The sequence below is a fragment of the Onychostruthus taczanowskii genome, unplaced genomic scaffold (genome assembly GCF_017590055.1).
Source record: "Onychostruthus taczanowskii isolate IOZ18803 unplaced genomic scaffold, ASM1759005v1 scaffold66, whole genome shotgun sequence".
NCBI lineage: Eukaryota > Metazoa > Chordata > Aves > Passeriformes > Passeridae > Onychostruthus > Onychostruthus taczanowskii.
In genome coordinates this window covers 1453812-1480280 of record NW_024504344.1, presented here as the reverse complement: position 1 = coordinate 1480280, position 26469 = coordinate 1453812, and the positions used below count along the sequence as shown (strand labels likewise).

Below are 26469 nucleotides of genomic sequence, written 5' to 3'. Positions count from 1 at the left end.
CAGTTGGAAAATTACTAATCAGGAGCAAGCCTTGAGAAATCTAAAGCCTAATGCTTATCTGAGGACTTCATGTATCAAAATCCTCTTCACTCCTGCTTCATTAAAGGACAGGGTCAAATCTATGAGTGCCATGAAAATTATTGATTAACACCTCTGGAGAAATTTTTCATTTTGCATCTGAGCTACATATCCCTTTAATGCCCTGTATGTCACAGAAAGGGGAACTGTTAAGAGCCCTGACATGAGTCTTCCTCAGAGACTGCACTTGGCTGCTGTCAAACAACAACTAAAATGTTGCTTCTGAATGTGTTAATGAAAAAAAATTTAATCTTTATCCTCTCATTGATCCTACAGAAAATTTCCAGGCAGCTTGGCAGATTGCCAGAAATACATTTACAGTGGGGGGAGGGGGAAAGGGGAGATGGGGGGAAGGAAGGGCAAAAAAATAATTGAAAATCTGTCCAAAAGCTGTAAAAGTCCTTGGATTGCCTCTGTTATAATTAGGGAAATGTTAAGGATCTACACTTGTGTATTAAATAGAGCTGGTTTGGATACTTGCTTCTTTGAGTGAGGCATGACCTCCTGAAGTCCCTTCCAACCGGAATTATTCCGTGATTCAATAAGCACATGGGATGTACTGTGTAAATGGCTGTAATGCTTCAAAATCTTGATCTGACTGTTGTGGCCTATTAGGTGCCATGACTGTCAGCATTTTCTTTAAAAGAATATCTTCCATTCATTATTATTTAAATTATTCATATTCCCTCAGAAGCTTCCCTTCTGGGACTTTATTTAAGTCATAGCAGGGGTCAAAAAAAAGGAAAATCTGAATTCTGCTCTTATCTATCTAGGGTTCTTGTCTTTTTGGCCTGTGCTTTTACAGAAATGAGCTGTGCTGACCCTGGAAATCTGCCATTTCATAAAATGAGAAGAAAATAAATCAATTTCCCATACAAGAGCAGCAAGAGAGTTAATTAAAATTTGCTTTGAGCTTCTTGCACATAATATGTTATTTACTTTTGCTTCTTATACTTTTCATAATATTATCATTCTGTCCTCAGGCTTAATTAGACTTCTTACCTCTCTTAATTACTGCTTTGATCTGGCTTTTAGTGAGTTTTCCTGAAGATGGAGCCAAATTATGTTATTGGAAAGACTCCAGTTGATATCAGTCGATTTCAAGCTTTGCATGGACCCCAAGATTCCAACCAAAATGAAATCATCCATTCACGGATTTGTTAAGTAAAATACTTCAAACGTTTACAATGTCTTTATATATGTGTTATTTAGGTGATGACCTGAAAAAACCATGTCTGAGGTTCAGGGAACGGTCGAGTTTTCTGTGGAGCTACACAAATTCCATAATGTGGACCTCTTCCAGAGGGGGTGAGTTGATGTTTCCATTAATATGCAGCTGACAACAGAGGTGCAACCTACAGAAAAGAGTTAAATTGCAAAACAGGTTCTTTTCTGCCAAGTGCAGTTATATTTCATGCAATCTCCAGGGCAGAGAAGGATGTCATTGGGCTTTCATTGCTGTCAAGGAAGATCAATGTACATTACTTTCACTATAAACTCAGAGTGACTGACTTGTTTTTGCAATACAATGTTGTAATGCTCCAAATTATTTTAAGCCCCTGTTCAGATATAAGTACAATGGCTGTTTTAAATGCTTCTGGACTGGTTTTGAGTCTCTGTGGTAAATGATAGTTGCATTGAATTATAATGCAAACAATTTCATTTTAGGGCCATAAATCTAATGACTATATTCTTTCAATGAAAGTTAGCTGAATCCCACCATTTCTGAAGGGAAAATGAATATTCATATTTGTCTAAAGCTCTGCTTCTGGTGGCCACACTGATTTTTCACATCTCCATAAATTAGAAGATGTACAGCTCTGGTCTAGTTAAACTTTTGCCTCTATTATTTTTGCACCACTCTTCCTAGTAGATTTTTAAAAACCTAGTAGATTTTTTTTAAAAGAACATGCTGTGAAGAAGCCTGGCCAGGTGTGAGCTGTTGCTCAGCTTGCATATTGCACCCCACAGGTGTTCTTCAATGAAGAAAAATTAGACAAAGAAGCACTTTTGGGGAAGATCAGGACACTCAGGTCAAAAGAAGGTACTTTATGCAAAACAGTGGGTTTAGAGGAATACTTTAGAGGAATTTTCTTTCACCTACCACAACTGATATTTACAAAACACAAAATATTCTCTTCAAGCCTTGGCTTGGCACAGGGGTGGTTCACAGCTGATTTGTCTATCTCAAGCACCATTTCCCTTACAAAAACCAGGGAATTGTTTCAGGTATTGGGATGGATTAGGTAGAGCTGTTTCCATCAGTATAGAAGCATTTTGTTATTTCATTTACTTTGATGAACTGTGTGGGAAAAATGCTGGGAACTTGAATGAAGGAAACACAGCTCTATTTGGTTTTAACAACTGGCATCTGTCATTCTGTTGCTCTCTCCAAGAGAATATCCACCAACTTTATGCTAGAGAGTATTCTGACTATGTCAAATACTGGTGTCAAACAGAAAAAGAAACATCTATGCTTGAGCTGTTTGGTTTATCCAAGCTATTAAAAAAAAATCTCATGTGCATTCTGGTCCTTATGATAACAGAAGGAAAACCTAAGTATAGAAAATTTTTTTTTCCCCTTGGTTTCTGGTGATCACTGTAATGTCTTTGATCTTCCTCACAACTGAAAATCCAGTCCCATCTGTGGGCTATGTGTTTTTTTGGACTTAGTCAAAAGGATGTTCAAAGGTTAGCCAGGAATCTTTCCATATTCCAGTGCGGTGACCTGTCTGTTTTTTCTTGTATTGGTCTGATTTTGCATTCAGTCATTTCTGTAAAATGCTTTCCTTGGCTTTGACAGTCAGATCAAATCTCTGGTGTGGGGGTAAGCCTAGCACTAACACAGATAATATATTCAGCTGTCACACTAATGAGTTCCTAATTACCTTTGCTTTTTTTCCCCACTGGTACTTACCTTGCTTTACTGATTAATATTCTAAACACATGATAGTATAGGTTATACTGCATTAAGTTGTTTGCAAAAATTTTTCTTTATGTGTATCCTACACAATATTACATTTTTTTTTCCTTCCATTGTTTTAACCTTTGCATTTCCAGCAAAATCCTTGTGTCTCATATTTGCTGGTTACTATCCTCTGGCTGACTTCATCTCCTCAGCAGGCCCTTTGCAGCATGAATGTGAAAAGAAGGAGTGGATGAGCTTGCCAAATTTCATTTTAACTTGGGGACACTTTTAATTTTGACATTTTTATATTTCCATTGTTGATATTGGCTATAGACATCTGGAATATCTTGGACTTACATGGTCTCCACAGATGAGAGTGTGGTAGAATTAAGAATGATATGTATTTTCTATTTAACTAACATTTTTCTTCTCTGAGTGACTTGTAAATTTAATCAATATCATTCCGTCCTGATGAAAGTCAGAAAGGTGATTTATGAAGTGTTGTCTATCAGAAAAACAGAGAAATTGAAATTCATCTTATTTTCTGTGGGAACCCAGCATGCTGTGGTTTTTTTACCTCAAAGATGAATTTTTTTACCTCAGAAGTATGAACAAAAATGAAGAGCCTTAATAATAATTTATATCATCTATTTTTCCTCTTAATATTTTGGTACAAAAACAAAATAAAAAATCATAATAAAAACCCTGAATATGCCCACAAACACAGAATAGTCCTACTCCTGTATGCCTAACTGAAAAGGCTGAAATTTCTGATTTGGAACTTGGCAGCTGCAGAAATAAGGGCAATATTTCCCAACCCACTTAGTCCTGGCTAACTGTCCTTCTGAAGGCATTGCCCTTTGGGAGAGTGTGGCTGTGCCAGCCATGAGTCTTTTCATGAAGAGCACTCCACTCAAATAAAGGAATGAATAAATCAACATGATTTAGGAAGAATCAGCCCTTCTGGAGCCACTGGGTGATAGTTAATCAAGCTTGATTAAGGACATGATCTGCTGTCCATAAGTCACAAAGTGCTTTAAAGTGTTAGGCTGCTCGTAATGGCACTGTTCTATTTTTTGTTTTATTGGATGCTATTTTGAAATCTGTATGCATGCACAGCCAGTTGCCACCTCTACCTCCCCATGAGAAATGGAAGCTCCTTAAACTATTTGAACTACAGCTTGTGCTATTTGAATCATGTTTCTACACCTGTATGAATAGTTACTATAGAAAAATTTGGACTATTTGTCATGGTTTTATGTTTTTGGCAAATATATATCAGGAACAGTCAGTAAATTATGTGTTGCAGGTAGTTTGGTCAGTTACTGTTAAATATATCTTCTTCTGGAGCACAAATATAACCTTGTCAGTATTTATAGATATCAAAGGTTAAATACTGTAGGTGCTGCCACAGGGGAAGAAAACATTTTTTTTTTGGTCAAACCAAAGGATTTGCAATGCTACTTGCTGCCGGAGTTCTAAAGGCTGAGTAAAAGTAATGCAATTTCTGGAAGGCAAAACATTTTTGAATTTTCCATCTTTAATTCTTTCCATCATGTGCTGCTTAATAACTGGTGACATTTTCTCTAGTGAAATTAGCTAACTGATTCTGATTTTCCTTAATAGAGTAGGAAATAAAATTATCCCTGACTGCCGGAGATCAATTAATTGATTTGTCTGGTTCTGTCAGAAGCAATCTTTCTGCACCTTTTTTTCTTAAAGCTTTTCAAAATCTGTTTGACTGAGGAAAAAAAAATTAACCCCACAACTACTGCATCCATCGAGTGAGTAATATCTGGAGTTTGTGAGGAAAGAGAGGGCACAAAGAAAGTGAAATAGTGCCTGAGCTGTGGTAGGATTCTGGCAACAATGTGCTATAAAACAAGGACCAAAGTAAGTCACTGGTCACTGATCACAGGGCTGAATCAACTGCTTATCAGTCTTCTCAATCCTCAAATTCCAGGCTGCAATTTGTAAGTGTCTGACACTTACACTGGTGGTTTATGTGTGTGAGGGGTGGTGACGATTAAAAATGAGTGGAAAAATGAAGTCCGGTTTCTTCTAAAAGGAATGCATCATTGCTCTGGAGAAAAGATGAGTGGTTTCAGAGCTTGCAAAACCCTACAAGCACCAGACCAGGTAGCTCTCATTCAGAGCTGCTGGAAAGAAGGTCCTCTGATTTAATAGACTGAGCTTTTGAGTGGCAAAACATCCCTGTTAACTACCAGATGGACAACTGGGCTTCAGTGTACTTAGCCATGAAGTCATTCCTTAACAGACAAAATGCAGCAGCTCCTTTTCCCAACAAACTGGGTTCAGCAATCCACCCGTGCCTCTCTTGTCAGATGAGTACCTGAAAACTACACATTGTATTCAGAGGTTCAGACCTTATTTCTCAGAGCCTTTGAGGGACAGTGTCAGAATATATATATGTATGTGTGTATATATATATATATATATATATATATATATATATATATATATATATCATCATATAATTTGAAAGAGTAGGACAGAAGTAAATCCTGTTACTTTGTCATAAAAATATGCATTTCTTCAGACTTCTCACCTGAAATGAAATAGAAATCACTTTTGGACTGTAAATCTGTCATTTTGAAAATACTTACCTAGTGCATTTATGATGCATGAATTCTCTTTATTATAAATGAAGAAAAAAAAAGGGGGGAGGGAAATAAAAGGAAGAGGGCTTGTAAGCATTGTTAAAGTGATGGAAGTGATGACTTTTTAGAATAATGAGTGCTGTCCCTTGGAACAGATGGATTGACAGAACTGACTTTTTTCTTGCTGTGATGACATATTATCTTCACTTTGAGGCAGCATCCAATATTCTAAAAAAAAAAAAAAAAAAAAGGCATAAGAAAGAGAAAGCATAAAACCTCTCAGGAGTCAGTCATGGTCATGCAGTGATAGTCGAGAACCTGCTGCACTGAACTGACAAGATGGAGCTTAGTTTAGCACAAATCTAAAGTCATGAAAGTAGCTGCAGTGCAGGTGTTCATGAAGATAAAGATCAGTGTCTTGAAGTGTAGCCAATGGCAACTTCATGAAAATCATGAATGATGGGTTATTGTCATGACAGCTGGTGAAGACAATTTTCTCATTTGGTTAATGAGTATAGCCATCTTTAATTTATAGGCACTTGGGTCTGCTGAAGAGAGCTGGGGAGTCCTGTGCCAGTGGCAGGGGGGAAACATTGAAAATAAATGGAGTGGAGCCTCAGAGGTGAGGTTGTTCTGCAGGCAAAGAGCAGAATCTCAGCAAACTCCACTGACAGGTAATTGATTGGTCAGTGGAAAGTAGGGTGCTCTTGTATCTAGAAATTATCTTTCTCCTTTAAATAAGCAATACTCTGGCTTACCCAACCCTAAATACATTAGGTAGCTGTTCTGTGTCACTTGGTGACCTATAGACAGCTAAGATAGAAGCCAACTTCAACTGTCCTAAGAAGTTGCCTAACCAAGGCAATATCACAGAATTAGTACAAATTCAGAAATAAGGGGCCTGGATAGACACTGCTCAAGGCCTTGAGATAATGCTTTACATGCTAGTTTGTGACTGTTTCCCACACTCTGTTCCCAGCAATCGTTAACGCAGAGTAAAAACCAGGCATGTGCAATGTCAGAGGGAAAATTCTGGGCAACACAGTAATTTGGAACAAGCACATGTTGGAGAGCCCAGAAATGTTATAGCAACTTGAGAGCTTCTGAGAATTCCAAATGTCCTCTTGCCATTCCTCAACCCATATGGTCCAGCTTCAGCACTTGTTCTGCTCCCACTTGGCACCCATGTCACACAACATGAGGTGACTGAGTCATACGTTGGGAAAGAAAGTGCTCAGTTTGCTTCAGCCGCCCTTCACACATGGGATAGCAACTGTTTCTCTCTTGGTCATGAACACTAGTGTGATAAATAGTCATTAAAACAGCTTACTTAAAAGTGCACACTCCACAACATTCAGCAAATTGGCCTATATTCATGGACACATCAGAGTGTTGAGGTAAACACCCCATGTGTGGAGACACAAGGCTTGACTCCATTTCAGAAGGTTGATTTATTATGTTATATATTATACTAAAACACTACATTAAAACTATACTAAAATAACAGAGAGAAAAGAAAGATCAGAAGGTTACAAAGAACAAGAATAGAATAGAATGTATAACAAAAATCTAGTGACTACTCACAGCCTTGGCACAGGTGGCTGTGATTGGTCATCAATTAAAAACAATCCACATGGACCAATGGAAGATGCACCTGTTGCATTCCACAGCAGCAAATAGTTATTGTTTACATTTATTTCCTGAGGCTCCCAGCTCCTCAGGAGGGAAAAATCCTAGGAAAGGATTTTTAATAAAATATCATAGCTACAATCAGAGGAAAGAAAATTATGTTCTAGGGAATCAATACATTCACTTCCTCTCTCTCTTTCTGATCCTGGTCTTGTTAGAATAGTCTCTGGTTTTCCCCACCTGCAGAAAACAAACAACTGGGACTTAAGAAAGATATTTGAAGGATCAGTAAATGCTGCAAAACAATTTCTGATCCAAAGATAAAAGGCGGTGATACTTACAGAGAGAACAGTTTGGTATAGATGCTGTGGAATCCAGGTGGAAAGCTTTGTACATACCAGGAAAATTCATAAATCAAAGGTAAGGATACAGGCAGAGAAGCCATTCTGCTTGCTCCTGGAAGACAAACATTAAAATATATCATATAGACAGGGCTAGCCAAGAGGAATGTCATACAAACAGATCGGATCCACTCTCCTAGGAAATAAAATGCAAGCTGTGATGTTAGATTAAAGTCTTGGGCAAAAAAATAGAGTTAAGAAGAGAAGAAAAAACCAAAATGAAACTTCTGGGATTTAGCCAGCTTTTATTGCTCATCAGCCATTAACCTGGAAGACAGTTCACTCTATCATCTGTAACATTAAAAATTGACTATTATAAGATTTTCTTCAAAGCTCTTGATGTGTAATTTGGCACTGCCTTTCCTATTTTCATGAGTTCAATTCATAAAATAAAAAATATTTCTATAAGCAGACATCTTAAATTTAAAGTGTCATCCCCTAGAGTATCACCAAAAGGCTTTGATCCCACTTAAGTTCTGCTAATCAAATATATTGATCTAATGGACTACATGCATGTCTTTGAGGTGAATTTCTACGTGAACCACTAGATTTTATACAAAAAAAGTAGCTTCTCTTTGTTCATAGGTCTTTTAGAAGTAGTTGTGCACTTCATTGATGCACTTGGATCTAACTGTTTTACCCTCAGAGTTTATCTCCTCAATGAATTGATGCCACAAGCCCCATAAATTCTTACATTCATTGTGTCGTTAAGGGCAGCATTGAAAATTGAGCTCCTTCAGGATGTCACACACTTGTTGAGGAGCTGGACAGAGTGACATCAAGACTTAAGGCATGGAGTATTGCATACAGCTGAAAAGCAGAACCCAATTTTATCAGCAAACCACATTGTTCAGCTAAAAACACATATTAGTGATAATCACGTAAACCTTTTTTGTGCTGTAAGCTAAACAGCCAGGTGAATAACTGGAGACCATTGTCCTGATGGTAAATCACTAAAACAACGTTGACTTCATGGGCTAAAACTGAGTGCAGAAAGAAGCTGCACAGCTTCTTTGTTGCTTCTGTGTTGAGGAAGTCACACTCATCCTAGAGTCAGGGAATCATTCATGCTGGAATGGAATTTCTGTGATCTTCAACCCAATACCTGCTTAAAGCAGGAATTATTGAATTCAGACCAAGTAACTCAAGGCCATGTCCAGCCCCATCTTGAAAACTTCCAGGACAGAGATTCCCCAGACTCTGCACAACAAATTTCAGAGCTTGAGTATAATCAAAGGATTTTACTTTTTCCCTTGCAAGGACCAGGTCTAGCTGTCCTCCCAAGAGCTTGTCCTGTATTTAAAGAAAAGATTTGCTGCTGGTGGTCACTCTGTGCTTTCCCTAGGGATATACACAGTGTAAGCTACACAGAGCCATGGAATGGTTGGGGTTGGAAGGGACCTTAAAGATCATCTATTTCCAACCCACCCATGTAACAATGTGATAACAAATTCCAAATACAGGTAACTTCAGCTGCCTCTGTTAGTTGTTGTTTGAAGAGTGCTTTGGAGAGGAAAAGTACCAGAAGAACTAAAAACACCACAATCACCCTCACATGAAAACTTGGAGAATAAATTCTCGTTCCGTAAAAAATTGCACGCAAGGAACAGAGTTGGTTTTTTGAAGCATTTCATAGATATTTTATTACCAGACCGTCTCATTCACTAAAGTCTGGCACTCTGTCTTGTTAAGAATAATTGCCCTGACACAGTCTAGGCCAATGCCATGTTTCTGGCTTGTTCTAGTTAAGATCAGTGCTTTAAAACTGTGTCACTTCACTTGTTCTTAAGTAATAAAATGTTGCAGCACATACACATAAATCCTTTCACAAGCCTGAGGGCTTAGGCTTCCTTCCACGACTTACACATAGAGAGAGCTGAGTGATTCCCAGCAGCAGACATGGGTTCATCTGGAAGTCTTGAGCTGGGAACTCTAGTCAACATCTCAGGGATAGTTGTGTATAAATATAAATCATGTGAGGTGAGATTGAAACTACTTGCTGACATAATTCATTCAGAAAGTCATCAAAGCAACAATATAAATGTCACCTGAAGTGGGGTGATGTTTGCTTTCCTCAGAGGAGATAGTAAGTAGATGTTAAGGGGCAAAGCTTTAATTTTTGGCTAGCCTAATGTAACATTTAGCCCAGTTTGGGGATTTTTCTTTTTTTTTTTTTTTACATAAGGGCTTGCAAAGACCACACTTCCTTTCCACTACTCTATCACTGATTAACGGCAATGAATTGCTTAATAAGTGAATGGAACCTGGATTCAGTATTTTTAAAATATATATTTTTTTAAACTGTTACATATTTAATTGTTTTTGGAGCTTTGGAGCAAAAAACATGTCATGGTTTTTTGTAGCAACTGTGAGCATTCAAAGATTAATTGTAAATAGTACAAGACTTTATTGTCAAATTGCCTTACTCCAGGAAATATGGTTTTAAAAGAAAGGGGAAGGATGGGCATATAAAACATAGACATTACCAAAGAGTCAACTACAAACTCTTTAGTTACAAACATGTACAAAAACATGCACATAAACACACCAGGAGACAAGTTTTGGTTTTTTTTTTTTTTTTTTTTTTTTTTTTTTTTGAAATCCCATTCTGTATGAGATTTTTATGATATAACATCTGAGAAGCTCTCAGAAGTGTTAGATGAAGAAAAAAACCCCAAACCAGTATTTTATCTCACTGTTATGTCTACATTATTTTCAGAGAGGAGGCACTGCCTAATGTCCAGGAGATGTGGTTTTACCTCTATTTTCCAGTCCCATGTTTGAAGCAATCCTGTCCTTTGGCAATACTGTTCATACACTTCATTGCTCTTTTGTATGGTGCATTTTAGTGTAACTGTTCCAAGCTGAAATGCAGCATCTGGCTGTTGTTATTTGCTGGAATGAGTAGTGACTTTGGGAAATTACCTGAGGTGGGCTTGAACGACCCTTTAGTTCATCAACTATTATCTACAAACATGGGAGTAGTAATAATATCTCGGAAGATTGTTCTTTATAGGGTACAATTACAAATGCTCAGATGCTGTGATAGTAGAAAATATTACTGTGTATGGGAAAGGTTTGTTCTGACTTTCTTTTATCAGCTATCTTTGTATTCAGCTTAAAAGGTCCCAAAGTCTAATTTTAAGAATGGAAAACTGCACACAATCTCTTGATCAGATAGTTTTAAAATGGCTTATGCTGTCAACTCAAAGTAATTACTCTTTTTTGGACATGCAATCCTTTAGAGTTTCCTTGCTATATTAACTGTTTTTGGAACTGTTTAAAACTATGGATGCAATTAAGCTATATGGTGTATATGCTGCAGATAGGGTGCACTCAAGATGCAATGAAAAAACCAGTTGTCCTTTGTCCTTGCATTAATGGAGTTCAGTATATTGTGTGCCTGGATGGGAAGATCTCTTTTAGCACTTTAATTACTTAATGTGCTTGCTGCAACAAAAGTACATTAACAAACACAAATCAATTTCTCTCATCAATCCACGTCCACTTTGTTACAGGGGAACATTAATTCATTTGTGGGGATCTGCCAATAAAAGGTATTACAAATAAAATGCAGCTGAAAAATGAACTGTTGTTTAGTAATCTCTTGTTCCTGTTTGGCTGTGCATGATAAATCTTTATAAGGATGTCTGGCAACAAATGAAAAGTCAGTTTATAATGTGACTTGAAGTGTTGTCTGCAACCAAAGGGATGTCTGGCAACAAATGAAAAGTCAGTTTATAATGTGACTTCTTGAAGTGTTGTCTGCAACCAAAACCCACCACAAATACTGAGAAAGCTGTGGATTTTTAATTGATTTTGTAATTTTTTTTTGTTGACCCTTTTAAAGTAATCTCTTTGTTTTAGCTATTTCCAGGACTCACAAGTACTCCTCACAAGATAAACTCTGTGAAGCAGTGGAAAGAGATAAATTGATACAACAGAGCTTGAGGAAAGGACAGGGTGGGAAGATTCTCAGAGAGGAACAGCCCTGGGTAGCTCAATCACTTAAAAGTTTATAAAGAAAGAATGCTAAATCATAGAATCTTTTGGGACTTTCAAGGTCATCTTTTTGCAACTGCCCTGCCATGGACACCTTCCACTAGACCAGGTTGCTCCAATCCTGGCCTTGGACACTTCCAGGGATGGGGCATCCACAGCTTCTCTGGGCAACCTGTGCCAGTGCCTCAACAGCCTCTGAGTGAAGAATTTCTTCATAATACCTAATCTAAACCTCTCATATTTTAAAATCTCATATCCTGTCACTATCTGCTGGTGTGTAAAATCCCTCACTCTCTTATAAGCCCCTTTAGGTACTGGAAGGCTGCAAAGGGGTCTCCTGGAGTCTTGTCTTCTGAAGGCTGAACATTTTATATTCTATCATCATGCCAGTAAAAATTAAAATTAAAATTTCCTCCTGTTCTCCCTCATTGGAAGCAATGCTGGATTACTCTTGACCTGCTGCTCTACTTCAGGACTCTGCAGAACTTAGTTGATGGTCAAGCCTGTTAGGATGATCAAATCTCAAGTTTAGCCTGGTGGCAGATAATATCCTTTACTTTTCAAGATTCTCTTCTTGCCAAATTAACAAGGTACAAAATCCACTGAGTTTCAGGCACTGAAAGTCCTGCAAAAATTAAGGATAGTAGAGAAACTGTTAAAGGGAGCCATTTTCATTCTCTAACGTAGATGGCAAATCCATAAATGTCCTGGATGGCCAGATTGACTGAACCCTCACTGTGTTGGCTGAGGACTTCAAGCTGGTGGTGAGGTGGACACGTCAGGAGGGACCTGGACAGGCTGGAACAGCAGGCAACAAAAACTGTGTGAAGTTTGACAGGGTCCTAGCCCGGGTATGACATTACCAAAGACCTGACCTCTGAGAATGGCAGGAGATCTCTTCTTACTGAAGGTTTCATCTCCCTGGAGAGGAGAAGGCTCAGGGGGAATCTCATCAGAGTGTCCCAGTAAGTATTCCAGGGCAACTGTGAAGAGGACACGCTGTCTCTTCATGAGGAGCCACATGGAGAAGACAAAGGGCAATTTACAGCAGAAAAGGTTTCATCCCTTAGAAGAAAGAAATTTTTTCAGTGAGAATAATCATTCACTGGAACAATCTCAGGGGTTGGGTCATTGTAGGGTCCCCATCTCTGGAGGTTTTCTAGGTGTGACTGGTCCAGAAAAAGCTCCTGGATGATGTCCTGTCTTCCATTCCCATGAAAGGCTGAATTAGATTATCTTTTGAGGTCACTTCCATTCTAGGCTATTCTGTGCCTCTGTGACTCTATGGGGAGTGTTTTTCCATGGATCCTGGTGGAAAATAAGTGTGGGTTTCACTTCTAGCTGTTTTGGAAATAAGTCCCCTCATACATAAAGAGCAGATTTGCAAGCAACTTGGAGGCTTTACTGCTGCAAAGATAAGTGGCTGCAAATTCTTGGTGTTTCCAGAGATTGGAGGCAGCTCAGGTGGACACATGATCATTTGTCTCTGCTGCTGTGTTTTTCGGTATTGCTCTGATTCTATTTTTTCATCTGTGAATAATTTCTTCTGGGGCAAAATTTTTGAAACACAAAGCTTTGTGAATTCTTACATTATTAATATTAATATTTTTAGGATTAGCTCAAAATGAGATCAGAGCTTGAGCAGGGGGACAGATTCATGATACAATTGGGAATGAGAACTCTTTCCACCTCTCTGTATAGATTTTCTGTAAAGGACTGAGGACTCATATTGACAAAAAAAAAAAATTGTGAAGAGATTTCAGTATAGTTGTTAGAGCTGAATCCATTCAGCAGAAAATGGGATTTCCATCTCTAGAACTGTCAGGCTTGTGCCAGCACTGAGTGTGCTTTCAGAAGAGAGCATTCATCCTTCTTGGTGGAGGGGGAAGTGTCCCTTCAATGCTGCCAGCACTTCAATGAGAAATATAGGTGAATTTTGGTAAGATCCCACATTTAGCAGTAAGTTTTGTTTCTGTGGAGTGAGTGGGTAGACACAGAGATGACCCATTTGTTGAGAAAGGTGAGGAAAGGAAATGTGATGCAGACATTGTATCACAAATCTGTCTCTTGAAACTATTTTTTGGAAAAGGAAAGCTGGAGGGTCCCTGTGCAGGTACTGGAAGCAGGGACAGCAGGGAGGGGATCTGTGGGGAGAGCCCGGGGCTGCCCCACCCCAGATACAGACAGCCCCTGGGGCAAGGAGCTGGAGGAGCTGGGAATAAAGGAGCAAGGCTGAGATTGGGAAAAAGGCAGGAAGAGGAGTCAGGAATCAAAGAATATGGCTGACTGAGCCTCAAAATAAAAAGGAGTTGATGCAGGGAAAGTGGTTTATATTTGTTTATCATCAGCCTACTCTGCTTTTAAATATAAATAAATTATTTTCCCCAAACCATGTCTGTTTTCCCTGTGATGGTAAGTGTTCTATCTTTATCTTGAGCCAAGAAAATTTTTTTGTTTCATTTCTCCCGCTGTTCTTTTTGAGGCAGGGGAGTGAGGAAGCTGGCCGGTGACCAAGGCCAACCCAGAGCACCCAGGTCCATCTCCAGGTGTGCATTCTCTGACCAAAGCTGAGTGGAAATCATGTGCCTTTCCTGTATCTCTGTCACTTCAGCTGTAATATCTCCTAATTTTTACTGATCAAATTATCTCTATATGGTTCTATTTTTCTAATAAGGCTGCAATCTCTTTTGTCACTAGTGCTTCCTGTTCTGCCTCCAACAGTTCCTTTAGCACTTAATCAGAGCTGCCTTCTGTAGGTAGCCATGCCTTGTATCATCCAATTTAAACTGTAAGCAGACATCTGAATCTGGTTATTGTACTGTTGCTGTTGTAATCTTTCTTCGTTTTCTTTTAATTCTCTTACCACTTTCTTAATCCTTTGCAGTTGCTGTTCCAAACAGCTTACAGTATCTAAGACCTCATTACTTCTATTCTCCAGTACTTGCATCTGTGCTACCAGTTTTTTTATTTATTTTTCAGAGGATGTAAATCCTTGATGGTTTTGTTCCTTTCCTAATAAAAACTTATTTTATTCATCAATCCTCTATTTTATTTCTGCTTGTAAAAATTCTACCTCATATTCTGTAAGCATTCAAAAAGTCTTTGATGTTACTCCTAAGTTTTAACTGTTCTTCCTATTCCTTAATTTCTTGCACCCCATTAAATTTTCCTTTTAAAAACTGGTTTATTCATCAATTGCCACTGTTTTTCAAACTGTTTTTCAAGGACTGAAATTTGCTTTCTCAGATATACAGGCTCCAATAATTATTTAGCTAAGTCCTGGTTTCTATGCAGTTGTTCTTCATGTTTTACATCTTATTTTATCATTTAAGAGGACAAGCTCAAATGGTCCTTTTCTCCCTGACACTAAAGCTCTAATTGTCCTTCACTAAAAATTCTACTTCCAGTCCCAGAAAATAATTATAACAGGAGCAGAGGTGTTAGAGTTTTGTAATACATAGTTTTCTTTTCTTATGGAGTTGTACAGGCTGTGTGAAACATCAAAAAGTTATGTTTTGTGCAAACATGCGGTTTTTGCTCTACATTCTATTCTGACACAGAAAAGTGTCCACATTTCCTAGTTGTTCTTTGAGTGTTTTTTTTTCTGATTCTGTACTGAGGTTTTTAGTCTCAGAATATGAAATGCTGCTTGTTTGTTTGCTTTTCAGTTTCTTTATTTGTACATGTATGACACAGACACATCAATCTCTGTTTACATGTCATAGGGGTTACCATCATAAATAAATCTGTCTGAATTAAGAACCTAATTTTGAGAAGAAATGGATCATTGCAATCCTTTTCTATTTAACAGGAGGCCATTGAGTTGTAATGAGTTCTAGGAATCAGGATCCAAAGAGAATAGGATCAAATTCCTCTCTGAAACTCACATGAGACATCTTAGGAAATTTTTACATTTCCATCTTAGGAAATGGCTGTTGGTGTTCAAGGAGTGTCTGGATGATGCTCTCAGTCATGTGGATTGGTTTTAGTAGTCCTATGAGAGACTTGGACCCAAAGATTGCTTGAACCCAGTGATGGGTCCCTTCCAACTTGAGATTTTTTATTCTGTAAATCGAATGAAAAAACATACTCCCCTCAAAATACCCCATAATAAATAAAGCTGCACTTCAGCAGAAACCACTGAAGCAGTGTCTTTGTGCTTCTGAAAACAAAATTTCTGTTTTCTCACTTTAAGAATGGAGCTGGACCCAGATAGAAATGCTGAATTTTGTATTTCTCTTTGCTGTGGCACTGATCATCTGCCCCTGGGCTCAGTTTTATGCAGCTCTGCATTCCCTAGGGAATGTGCTGTGTGCTCTTGCCAGATGGTCCCACCTTGCACCTGCTGATGCACCTGAGCAGAGCACAGGCCTGGCGTGCTGGGTCAGTGCTGTGAAGGAAATACTGTAACCCCAAATTGCTTGGGGACAGAGTTGGCACTGAGTGTGAATTCCCTTGGGCTCCAGCAAATGTGGAGAGAAATAGGTAAACAGGTTTGGAGATGGGGTTATTTACACCATCGTAACTGAGGCACTTTCCAACTGCAGTAAGGTAATGCAGCTCCTGTTTTTACTGCAGACTGAAATTGAGTCCAGTGCTGGCAGATCAATAACAGAGCAATGTCTTTCTGGGATCCTGGACCTGGAGACCATCCTACAATTGTGAGACCATGCCTGCAATTGGCAGGCACAGCCATGAGGCAAAACAGGTCTGAAACCACACAGCTTGACCTATCTGCACAGCTTTGTTCCACCACAGCAGGTGTTCAGCCTGTATGAGACTTCCTGGTATTTGAGCTGGCCAACTTAATGACAGCAGAATTTAGGAATCTGCTGGATGAACTAAGTAAAGACACTTGTCCTGGGATTGTGTTCCACTGTGTGTCAGGCCACTCTGCATGCCCACTTTGCTCATTTCCCTAAACCTGCTTCTTTTGGAATCTAATTCAGGGTCAAAGGCTAGAAGATACTCAGCTTTTGTATTCATTTGGGATTAGAAAATTATCAGGCTGTGAATAAAGTGAAAGTCTCTCCTTGGTCTTCTGCATTAGACATTATGTCCCCAGTAGTTTGCATCATTGTTTCAAGGTCACTTTGGCTTGCAACCCTCTGAGAAGTTCTGAAATATGAAAAACAATTTTTACAATTTTTAAAGCAACAGCTTCTGAGAAGTCATTTCATGTCTATCATTTTCATTTTTCTCCTGTTTCTAGGAGTGGGATACAAAACAAAATGTAGTGTAAATAACACCATCTCCAAACCTGTTTACCTTTTTCACTCTACAAGCATTAGAGAAGCACTTTAGAAATCTCATGAGACATGATGTTTACCTTATTCTACTAAAAACCCCCCATTTAATAGAAAGGTGTGACTTGATCTCCAGGAATATTCAGCTAATTTTATATATATTAAATTATTTTTAGAATCTCTTGATTGTACCCAGAACAGGTGAGGGTTAATTTTCTCTCTCATATAATCAGAATGTAAGTTCTTCCAGGTGCTTCAGTTTGAAAAGCACAAAATCTCTCGTCTTTAGCTCTTCATATGATATAAGAACAGATTGGAAAAGGTTACTACTTGACTGTGAGACTAAATTAAATTATGTTTTCAAGGTGTCCTATTGCTTTTGAGACAAGAATATAAGTGCTCCTCTCCTTATTGGAGTCCTAATTTTTCTGCCCTTTCCTTTCTTTGCTTTTCTTTTCCAACAATAAAACACATTTCTATCATTTTACTCGTTGTTCACCTTTCTGCTGCCCACTCCTCTTCACCCCTACCTTGCTATGATGACTGAAAGGGAAGTAAAGGGCAAATTGCTTTAAAAGTATGAATATGGGACTAAATAAAAGGCAGCAATGCTACCTTGATGAGCATAAAAGAGCAAGAGCCCCTGAGGTGAGCATAAAAGGAGATGTAAAGAGAGCTGGTTGGTGTAATTGTCAGAGAGCTGCAGGGTTTCATGGGCTGGAGCTTTTATGGCTTGTGGGATTGCAAGTTTCTGCAGAGGAGAGATGATCTGATGAAACTACATGAAGCTGGACGCATAAAAACAATCAAGGTTGTGGCTTACCTGGATCCAAATGAAATCCTTGCCTGGAAAGTTTCGAGTGCCAAGTGTAGGCTCTCCTTTGGTGATGCACTGAAATACTTCTGTGGCTCTTCTGCCAGAGATGGGTATATTTTTTTTCTACATTATGCCCAGAGCACTGTGTTCATGAGAACTTCCAGCCCTAAATCCTGGACTCAGGACATAAGTATCCATGTTTGATCCAGGGATATGCTGAGCACCTTCTGAAGATACTGAGAACTCGTGTACTGTTTGCTTGGATGAGAAGGAATCACACCAGGAATTTCTCAAGCCTGCAGAGCTAGGCAGCATCTGGTTTTAAAACAGGACTTTCTATCATAATAGAAATAAGAAAAAAAAAAAAAAAGGTTGCCATACCTTTACAATAGAACAATTTCATCTTATCTGCATGATGCAGACTCCTGGTAGGTGAAAAGTTTGCTTTTACAGACCCACTTTGTCTTTTACTGAGAGACTAGTTTGTTACTTACTGCACTGCCAGGAGGGTATGGCTTACTCTCCGCACACTATTAATTTTAGACCTACCGTCACCAAAAGTTAAAGAGCTTCAGAATAAAACTGGGATGAGAATTGTAGAAACTTGATGTGATAAATGGTTATGGAGTCTGAATTGGAGCACTGCAGCTGTGCTTGACTGACTGGCCCTGGCACAGCAGCTCTGGGCATCACAGAGGGAGTTGCCAGACAGACCTGTCACTGTGTGTGCAACACTGAGGGTTGAGAAAAGCCTTCCTCTCCCACCCCTAATAGCCTCCAAAGTGAGTGTAAGATTCCCTGGGCTGTCTGAGGTGTTCTTCCTCCTTCCAGGAAAGTGAGAAGAAAATGCTAATATGGTGATGACTTCTGTGAACAACCACCTCCTGCCTGCTGCTAGCTCCTGTGTCCCACACTCACTCCTTTTTTTTTTTTTTCCTGGGCTATTCTGGAGCCTGCCAGAAGCTTGAGGTAGAGTTAGGTCAGAAAACCTTCCTGAAATAATATTTAATTGAGAAATATCTGGATTTTTTATATATGTCTGAAATATTTTGTGGTCATATTGTAGGGTTTCCTCGTGCACATGGTATTGTACATTCTGCTTGTATAAATACCAATGTGATAATTTTTCTGATATGCTCTACACTCTAATTTATCTGTTTCCAATCTTAGTTATAAAATTATCACCTTTTCCCTTGCTCTTCTGTTTGAACAGCCAAAGAACCCACTGAAATATTTATATATAAAATAGGGATGGATTTACACAGTGCATTTCTATGTGACTCATGCACTTTAGAGATCCATCAAATATTATTGACTCTGTTAGATATGTTACCTAAAATATTATGACCACAAACAAGGAAAATTCTACATTGTTTTATACAAACATACAGAATTTTTTTGGCTACACTTCTGACTTGTTTCACTAAAGGGAAAAGAGAAATAAACAATGGTCTGCTTGCCTTCCTTCTCCCTTCCACAATGAGTATTGCTTTTCAGTTTCTACTTTTTCAGCAGGACAGATAGAAAGCTTTATTTTCAAGCTTTGGTCGCCAGTGTTTGTATGGAAGTGTGTTTGGCAGATTATAGATTACTGTTTTTTTTTTCTGGGAGTCAGGTGGTGGTTGCAGATGCTTACTCTGTCCTGCATAAACTTCTGGAATATCCATCAGGAAGCACTCAGATGATAACACACTTGGCAGTCCTCTGCTGGGGATCATCAACACAGGACAGAAAGGTCTATTAATGCTGTTAGAGAGAGAATGAGTTTTTCTACATCTGAAGACCTTGAGTTCGAAGCCCATGAAGTTAAGTCTTGCAATGAGATTTTGAGCTCTCCTCTATTGCTGTTTTCATGAAGACATCCATCTTTTTCCTTGCCTGTCAGGCTCTTAGGCTTTTTGTCAGTGACTCCCAAAACAGTGTGCTGCAGTCCTTGGCTCCCTGGAAGCAGTAATTCCATGGAGAAGATTTGCTGATATCCAGGGGTTCCTGGAGGACAACTCCAACACTGGTCTGAGGAGCAGCTGGAGCACCAGGCTGACTCAGGCTCAGCACACAGCTTGTGTTTTTGCTGTATGTATTAGCTTAAGGATTGTTCATTTAAATGCAGCCTAAGTTGGGATGAAATTTTAAGCATTGGAGCTGTTCAGGTATAATTCAAAGCAGGTGGAATTTGAACTTGTCTGGCTCCTGTGACACTGTTACTGAGCCAAATGTTTTGATTTCCGTGCTGCAGGGATGATCAGGGAGGAGTCTGGTCTGTCAGTGCTCCAGGTGGGACTGATCTGGTTTGGTGATGTGATGCACCAATATTACCTTACAAAATACTTCTCTCAAACCAGTCAACCCTTCTTAACCTGAGCTTAACAATGTCATTACAAGCCATTCGCAGGGGAAGACAAGTAGGCAGCAAATAGATGAGAGCTGTGATATTCTGGTATTAATGTAAGAGAAGGAAGGAAAGGAAGGAGTCCAAAGCAACAGCGGCAGGGCTGGTACCACTATGCTCTGTGTTGGTTTTGATGTAAATCCTCTAGAATTAGGTACTGCCCTGTGCTACGGTTAGATCACAGAGATGATGTGATGAGTTATCTGTAGCAAAAGCATTTTATTATCCTAACATTAGGAGAGGAGGTCTGAGCACATCAGTGTCAAGAGACCAAGAGGTGTCAGCAGCTCTGCCCTGCGCAGGGGGAGGCAAGGGCAGGGATTGTCACCCAGCACATCTGTCAGTGCAGCCAGGCTCCTGAGGGAGGCTCCAGAGCCAGCGAGTGAGGACACTCAGTGCAGGTCAGCAGGGCTTAATGAGTGTCCAGCCACAGGAAAACAAAGAAGCCACTCGAATTGTTTAATTTTAAAGATTAGAAATTCACAAATAGCCAGTGAAGGTGGTGATGGCAAATTCATTGCTACTAGGGTGACCCATGCAGTTTATCTTGTCAGAGATACGGGACTTGGTGTAGTATGTACTGCCTGCATAGATAGTATTATACTGCAAATAAAAAGAAACCATGCCTTATAAGTCATTTGGAAATTTACTGAGCTTCCCCTAAAAACAAATTGGCTTTTTCATTCCTGCTTCTGGTTGGAGCTCTTTTTTTTTTTTTTTTTTTTTTTTTTTTTTAAACACAATTTTGCTCCTTTGCCAGCTGAAGTTTTTACATCTAAACTGGATTTATTCATGGACAGTTTATGTGTTTGTTCTTGTGCCAATGTTGTACTTTCTTCTACCTCAGTCTTCTTTCTTCCTGGTTATTTTCCTCTCAATGTATTTATAGATGGAGAGGGGATCTGATTGCTCTGTTTTGCTGAGTTAAGTGTACCAAGTTCCTTTAGTTCTTAACAACAGCTTGCTGTTTCTGATCTTTCCTTCACAGTGCCTGTATCACATTAGCTGGCAATTTTACATGCTCTCTCTACTTTACTCAAGTCTGAATAAGTTTTTCTGCACTGCTCTTCCTTTAAAAATGGAAAAAAAACCCCAAACACAAACCAGATGTTTACTCAAAAAGAGGTACTGCCTAGCCTAACTCTAATGAGCCAGACTCAGCCTAATTGCAGTACAACAGGAATTGTACTGCAGTTTCTCATTTATTCCCTAATTATTATTTTCCTTAAAATCTACTGTAAAGCCTAATGTATTTCTGGGGCCATACTCAGGGAGCTAAGTGATGTCCATTCCACTCCCTTTGCAAAATGACTGCTCAGCTTCTGCTCTTTGCCAGTCCTTCTGTAACTTTATGAATTTATTGTATTTGTTGTAAGTCTGTATTACCAAGTATCCAATTCACATGCCACTTCTGCCAAGGTTCTCTAAGAAAAATAGCTTGTTATTTTTGGAGGCAATATCTCATTTATCATTACTGTCAGCTCCATATCACTATCAGGCAGTGCTTTCCTATACATTTGTGGTGAAGCATCTCCTGTAAATATTTTGGTGGCCTTTGCAATGTCTACCTCAGTCTGATTCTCCAGTTTTAAGTATAGATTTTGATCTCCACATCGTGTTCTCTTCTTTGTAGTTTTTATGTTCAAGCTTCACATGATTTTGGAGAGTGTCACTCAGCTGGGAAGAGATGAAGTTGTCTGTAGGATTTCTCCCCAAGCCTGAAATTCAGAGAGAGCCTCTCACACTAAGAGGGAGGAGCCATGTCCCTGGAATTGCCCCCACCCAAACAACGTCCCACCCTCAGGGCTCTGCTGCTGCAGGATCCACATAGCTAATGTTCCTCTCAGGTGAAAGCAGATTATGCAGACTCTAGGAGAGCTCAGGAGACAAAACTGATCCCTCTTTATCTTGAGGGGATTGGAAGAGTCTGGTGAGAATGACTAGACTATGAGGCTACTCCTTGATAAGAGTGATTTAGAGCCAGCTGGAGAGAGTTCACTTTGTTTTGAGGAAAACAAGGCACACTGCATGGTCAGGTGTACCTGTCGATTCTCAGCATGATTTATGTCATTTATAGCTCAGAGTGCCTCACTGGAACTGATGAGTTTTAGTATCTCAAAAAACCCTTTTTCTTCTGCCATCCTGTTAGAATCATAGAAGGGTTTGGGTTGGAAGGGACTTTCAAGATCATCTCATTGCAACCCCTTGGCAGGGCATAAACACCTTCCACTATCCCAGGTTGCTCAGGACCACATCCAACCTGGCCTTGAACATTTTAAGGGATGGGGTGTCCACAGCTTCTCTGGGCAACCTGTGCCAGGGCCTCACCACCCCCTGAGTAAAGAATTTCTTCCTAATATCTGACTTAAATATATTCTGTTCAAGTTTGAAGCCATTCCTCCTTGTCCTGTCCCTTAGCAGGGACTGAGGACAGTACTCAGTCGCTCAACAGTGAGGGTTTTTGCAGAGGCACTGAAAAAAAGTTTTATTTATGCTCAAAATAACAAATGGCTTCATTTTATATGTTGGTCTCAGTGTCACTCAGACTGGTACAACAAAGAGGTGTGGCATAGTGGGATGGGGAAGTGTAGACATGTATCTTTGCTGCTGAAGAAATTATGTGGGACTCTGCATCTTGCACTGTATTTTGTAACATATTTGATTTCCTGTGCTTTGATTAGGACACCCCTCCTCACAATGCACAAGCTATTATAAGTAACATCCAGCTTCACATTGTGGGAGCAGTAAACTTCATATTTTTTGGTTTTGCTTGGTTATAAAGTCACTGCTTGGCAATTCTTCCCTGCTTACCAAGGCTTAGAGAAAGCTCTGAGGAGGAATGGATAATGTTTGCCTGTCTAATGATTTAAATATTGATATGTGGCTTAAAATAGGAAAAAAACCCCAACACAATAACCAACAAAAACACAACAGGTACTGGGTTTTATTATGTTTCCTGTATGGAGGTTGCTTATTTTAATTGAAAAATAAGCATTCTTGTGAAACTGAAATAAGGATGTCCTTGGGTTTTTCTCACCACCCAAGGTGAAGCTGTTCTTTGTTTGCATACTGCTTGTGATATTATCTGTGTTATTTACCTCCTCTGAAGCTGTCATAATTTTGCCTGAAACTCCCACTGAAAATATTTTCAGGAAAAGTATTATTTAAAAAAAATAATAAACTGATAAATCATTCTCTGTAATTTTTAATTCAATCTACCAGTTTAAGCCTTTAACATTTTCACTGCCATGTGTGTTCTTTACCATGAATATCCCTGAGGTCTTGCAGGGACCTGAGGTCCTGCACATCTCTGTCCTCTGCCATTAATCCAATTGAGCACCTTGAGGTACAAACCTTTACAAAGCACTCATATGCACAACTAAACCAACAACAGGACATTTAGAAGCCTCTTTTTTCTTTTGACTAGAAGACCATTCTCTAAAGTCTTTCTTTAGGAAGAATCTATCTAAATCCATGATGATTTATACCAGAACTCCTTTATGCCATTGCATTATGAAAGCCAGACTTTTTGGCATTAGGTGCCAAACAATCTGCAATAAATCATTTATTAATAACTGTTTATTGTGATTCTTTTCTATTAAGAACTGAAACATGCTTGGTCACCTAGAGAATATGAATTACACTTTTGGCTGCAATCCTTAACAGTGCAGAACTTGCTAGTCTCTGGTTTTGCTTTATATCTGGACCTTCAGTCTCAGAGTTTGACATTAGAGAGTTCCTTAGTTTTCTATGAATTTGCTATGCCTTTTTTACTTTGAGCAGTTTGGTTTGGTGGAAGACAGCTGCTTGTGACCCCTACAATATCTCTGCCATCCAAATGAATTTACCACAATTTAGGGGATGAATAGGGAGAAAAGTTTAAATAAGATGAAGACCTATTTCTTTTGTGTCCTTGGCAAAGGACATTATGAATGTTGGAACTAACCTTGCTATGAAGTCACCAGTACTGAGTTATCTTCATGTGTTTTTGATATCCAAGGCAGAATTTTCTGGGCAATGAGGAAATAAATGTCTGCCCAGCATCCTCCAGGAGCTGGATGTCTCTAAGTCTGCTGAGAGTTTTGACTGCATGGCCATCGTTGCCCAGAAAGGTTTTGGATGCTGGGAGTGTTCAGGGACAGGTTGGATGGAGCTCTGAGGAACCTGGTCTAGAGGAAGGTGTCCCTGCCCATGTCAGGGGGTGAATGAGATGGGCTTTAAGGTCCCTTCCAAAACCATTCCATGATTCAATGATTCCATTATATGAAAGTGTCACCCTAGGCACCTCTGCATAATCTCCCCAGCTTTAGGTGGCTTAATCAGAAGCACCAGGAAAGCCATTGGAAATCAGTTTCCTACTGGAAACATTTAGGGCTGTGTGGGATGTTTCTGAACATGAGACACACAATGAGGGAAGGCTGACATTCCCATAGTGTGGCAGGAGGTACCCAGTATGATATTCCCTAGAGGAACTGCAGCCTGTGGAAGAATCTGGAGCAGGGAATGTGTGAAGAGGAGGGAGCAGCTGAGAGGTGCTTTTGTGGACTGACACTAACTCCTATCCCCATCCTCTGAGCTTCTTGGGAGGAGAGGAGTCTCAAAGACAAGCCAAGCCTGGGAGAAGGGAGTGGGCTGGAGAGAGGTTTAATTTTAATGTCTGGGTTTGTTTTTTACTACCCAATTGTGAATGAATTAAATTAATTTCCCAGAAGTTGAATCAATTTTGCCAATGGCAATAACTGGCAAGCAATCTTCCTGTCTTTATCCCATCCTATTTTTCAGCCTATTTTCTCCTGCTGTTCTGTTGATGAGGGGGAGGGAGAGCTCATGTGGTTGGAAATTTGTATGTTAGCCAAGGATAACCCACCACAATTCTGAGCAGCAAAAACCTAAAAAGAAGTGTCCAGACAGTTATAGAATATTATTCTTTGGAGCTGATCTAGTGGAACGGGCACATGGTAAATCTTAAATATCTGCATATGGAGGAGTGTCCTGTTACACTAATGTGTAATACCACTTTAATACCCTTTTACTGGTGTTTGGAAGTTATAAGATTTCTGAGTAGTCCACACAGTATTTTTGTCAGTAAAAAATTTTTATTACACAAAACTATAATGAAAATTTAAAGGGTCTTAAGGCATAAGCCGTGTACTTGCTTTATGAAAAAGCAGGAACAATATCATCAATTAAAAACTGCATAGTGCAAGAACAGCATAATGGAGAGGAAGATCAGGTAGCTTAGATTTGATTGCTGTTATGTTTAACTAGATACTGTGTGTATTTAGAATATGAACTGCTTTTATTTTCTTTTCTGAAAACTAGCATGTAAACAGAGAGTTTTTATGCCCAAGCTCTTGACTGAAACAGATACTAGAAATGTCAAAGATTTTGCTGGAATTAGATCCCAGTTGGGAAGGAGCTGCCAGCTGAAGCAGGTAGAGTAACATGGGCTCTCAGCTGTGCAGGACATGGAACATTTGCCTCTGGAGTGGTGCTTTGTTTTGTTTTGTTTTGTTTTCCCCCCATCAAAATCTTTTCTTCAGCTTTTAACCTCAGAAAGACAGATTAGTTCATCCACTATTACACACTTAGCAAAGATGTTATTGGCAAGTGTAGCCCATGTGAGATGTTCATACAGGAGTTCACAGACAGCTTGGTGGTTTCATAAAGTTACAGAATGGATCAGGTTGGAAAAGACTTGCATTTAGAGGCTGGGACAAAAATCTGGCCAAAATTACCTGTAAATACTGGTGCGTTAAAGGAATTCATAAACAAAGAGACCAAAGGATGGAAAATCCAGAGAAAGGGAGACTTTTGTAACACCAACATGGTGTTAGAGCGGGTTGGTGGGAGGTCTGCAAAGAGCTGGAGATATCCTGAGCTACAATATCCTGAACTGGGTACTGTACTGAACACTGCCTCATATTCCTCATCCATGGAAGTGGTGGTGAAGGAAGACTAGGATGAGATTTTCCCCCTGTTTAGACTGAGCTCATGTTTTGGGGACTGGAACAGGCTCTCCAGGGAAGTGGTCCCAGCACCAATCCTGCCAGAGTTCAAGAAGCATTTGGACAATTCTTTCAGACACATGGAGGGATTTTTGGGGTGTCCTGTGCAGGGCCAAAAGTTGGTGCTGATGGTCCTTGTGTGTCCCTTTCAATGCAGGGTATTCTATGATTCTGTGTATAACAGACCAGTGAAATTGCTGATGTTTTCTTTTTCTGTCTTCCTTCACCTAACACAGGGATACCCTATGGGATGGAGAACAACCAGAATCCAACTGGTGTAGATGTGATGAACAGAATCACAGAATGGCAGGGACCACAGTGGGCCATCTGACCCAACCTCCCTGCTCCAGCAGCGTCACCCCAGAGCACA

The 26469-nt window shown here is 39.4% G+C and overlaps 1 protein-coding gene across 1 annotated transcript in view; it reads left to right on the top strand.

The window, feature by feature from the left end:
* Positions 1 to 1309: 1309 nt before the first annotated feature.
* FAM135B (family with sequence similarity 135 member B) overlaps positions 1310 to 26469 on the top strand; it is a 127256-nt gene continuing 102096 nt past the window's right edge. Inside the window, exon 1 of the mRNA XM_041420809.1 lies at positions 1310 to 1386. Within this exon, the coding sequence (XP_041276743.1) occupies positions 1310 to 1386 (77 nt within the window). The remainder of the gene's footprint in view (positions 1387 to 26469) is intronic.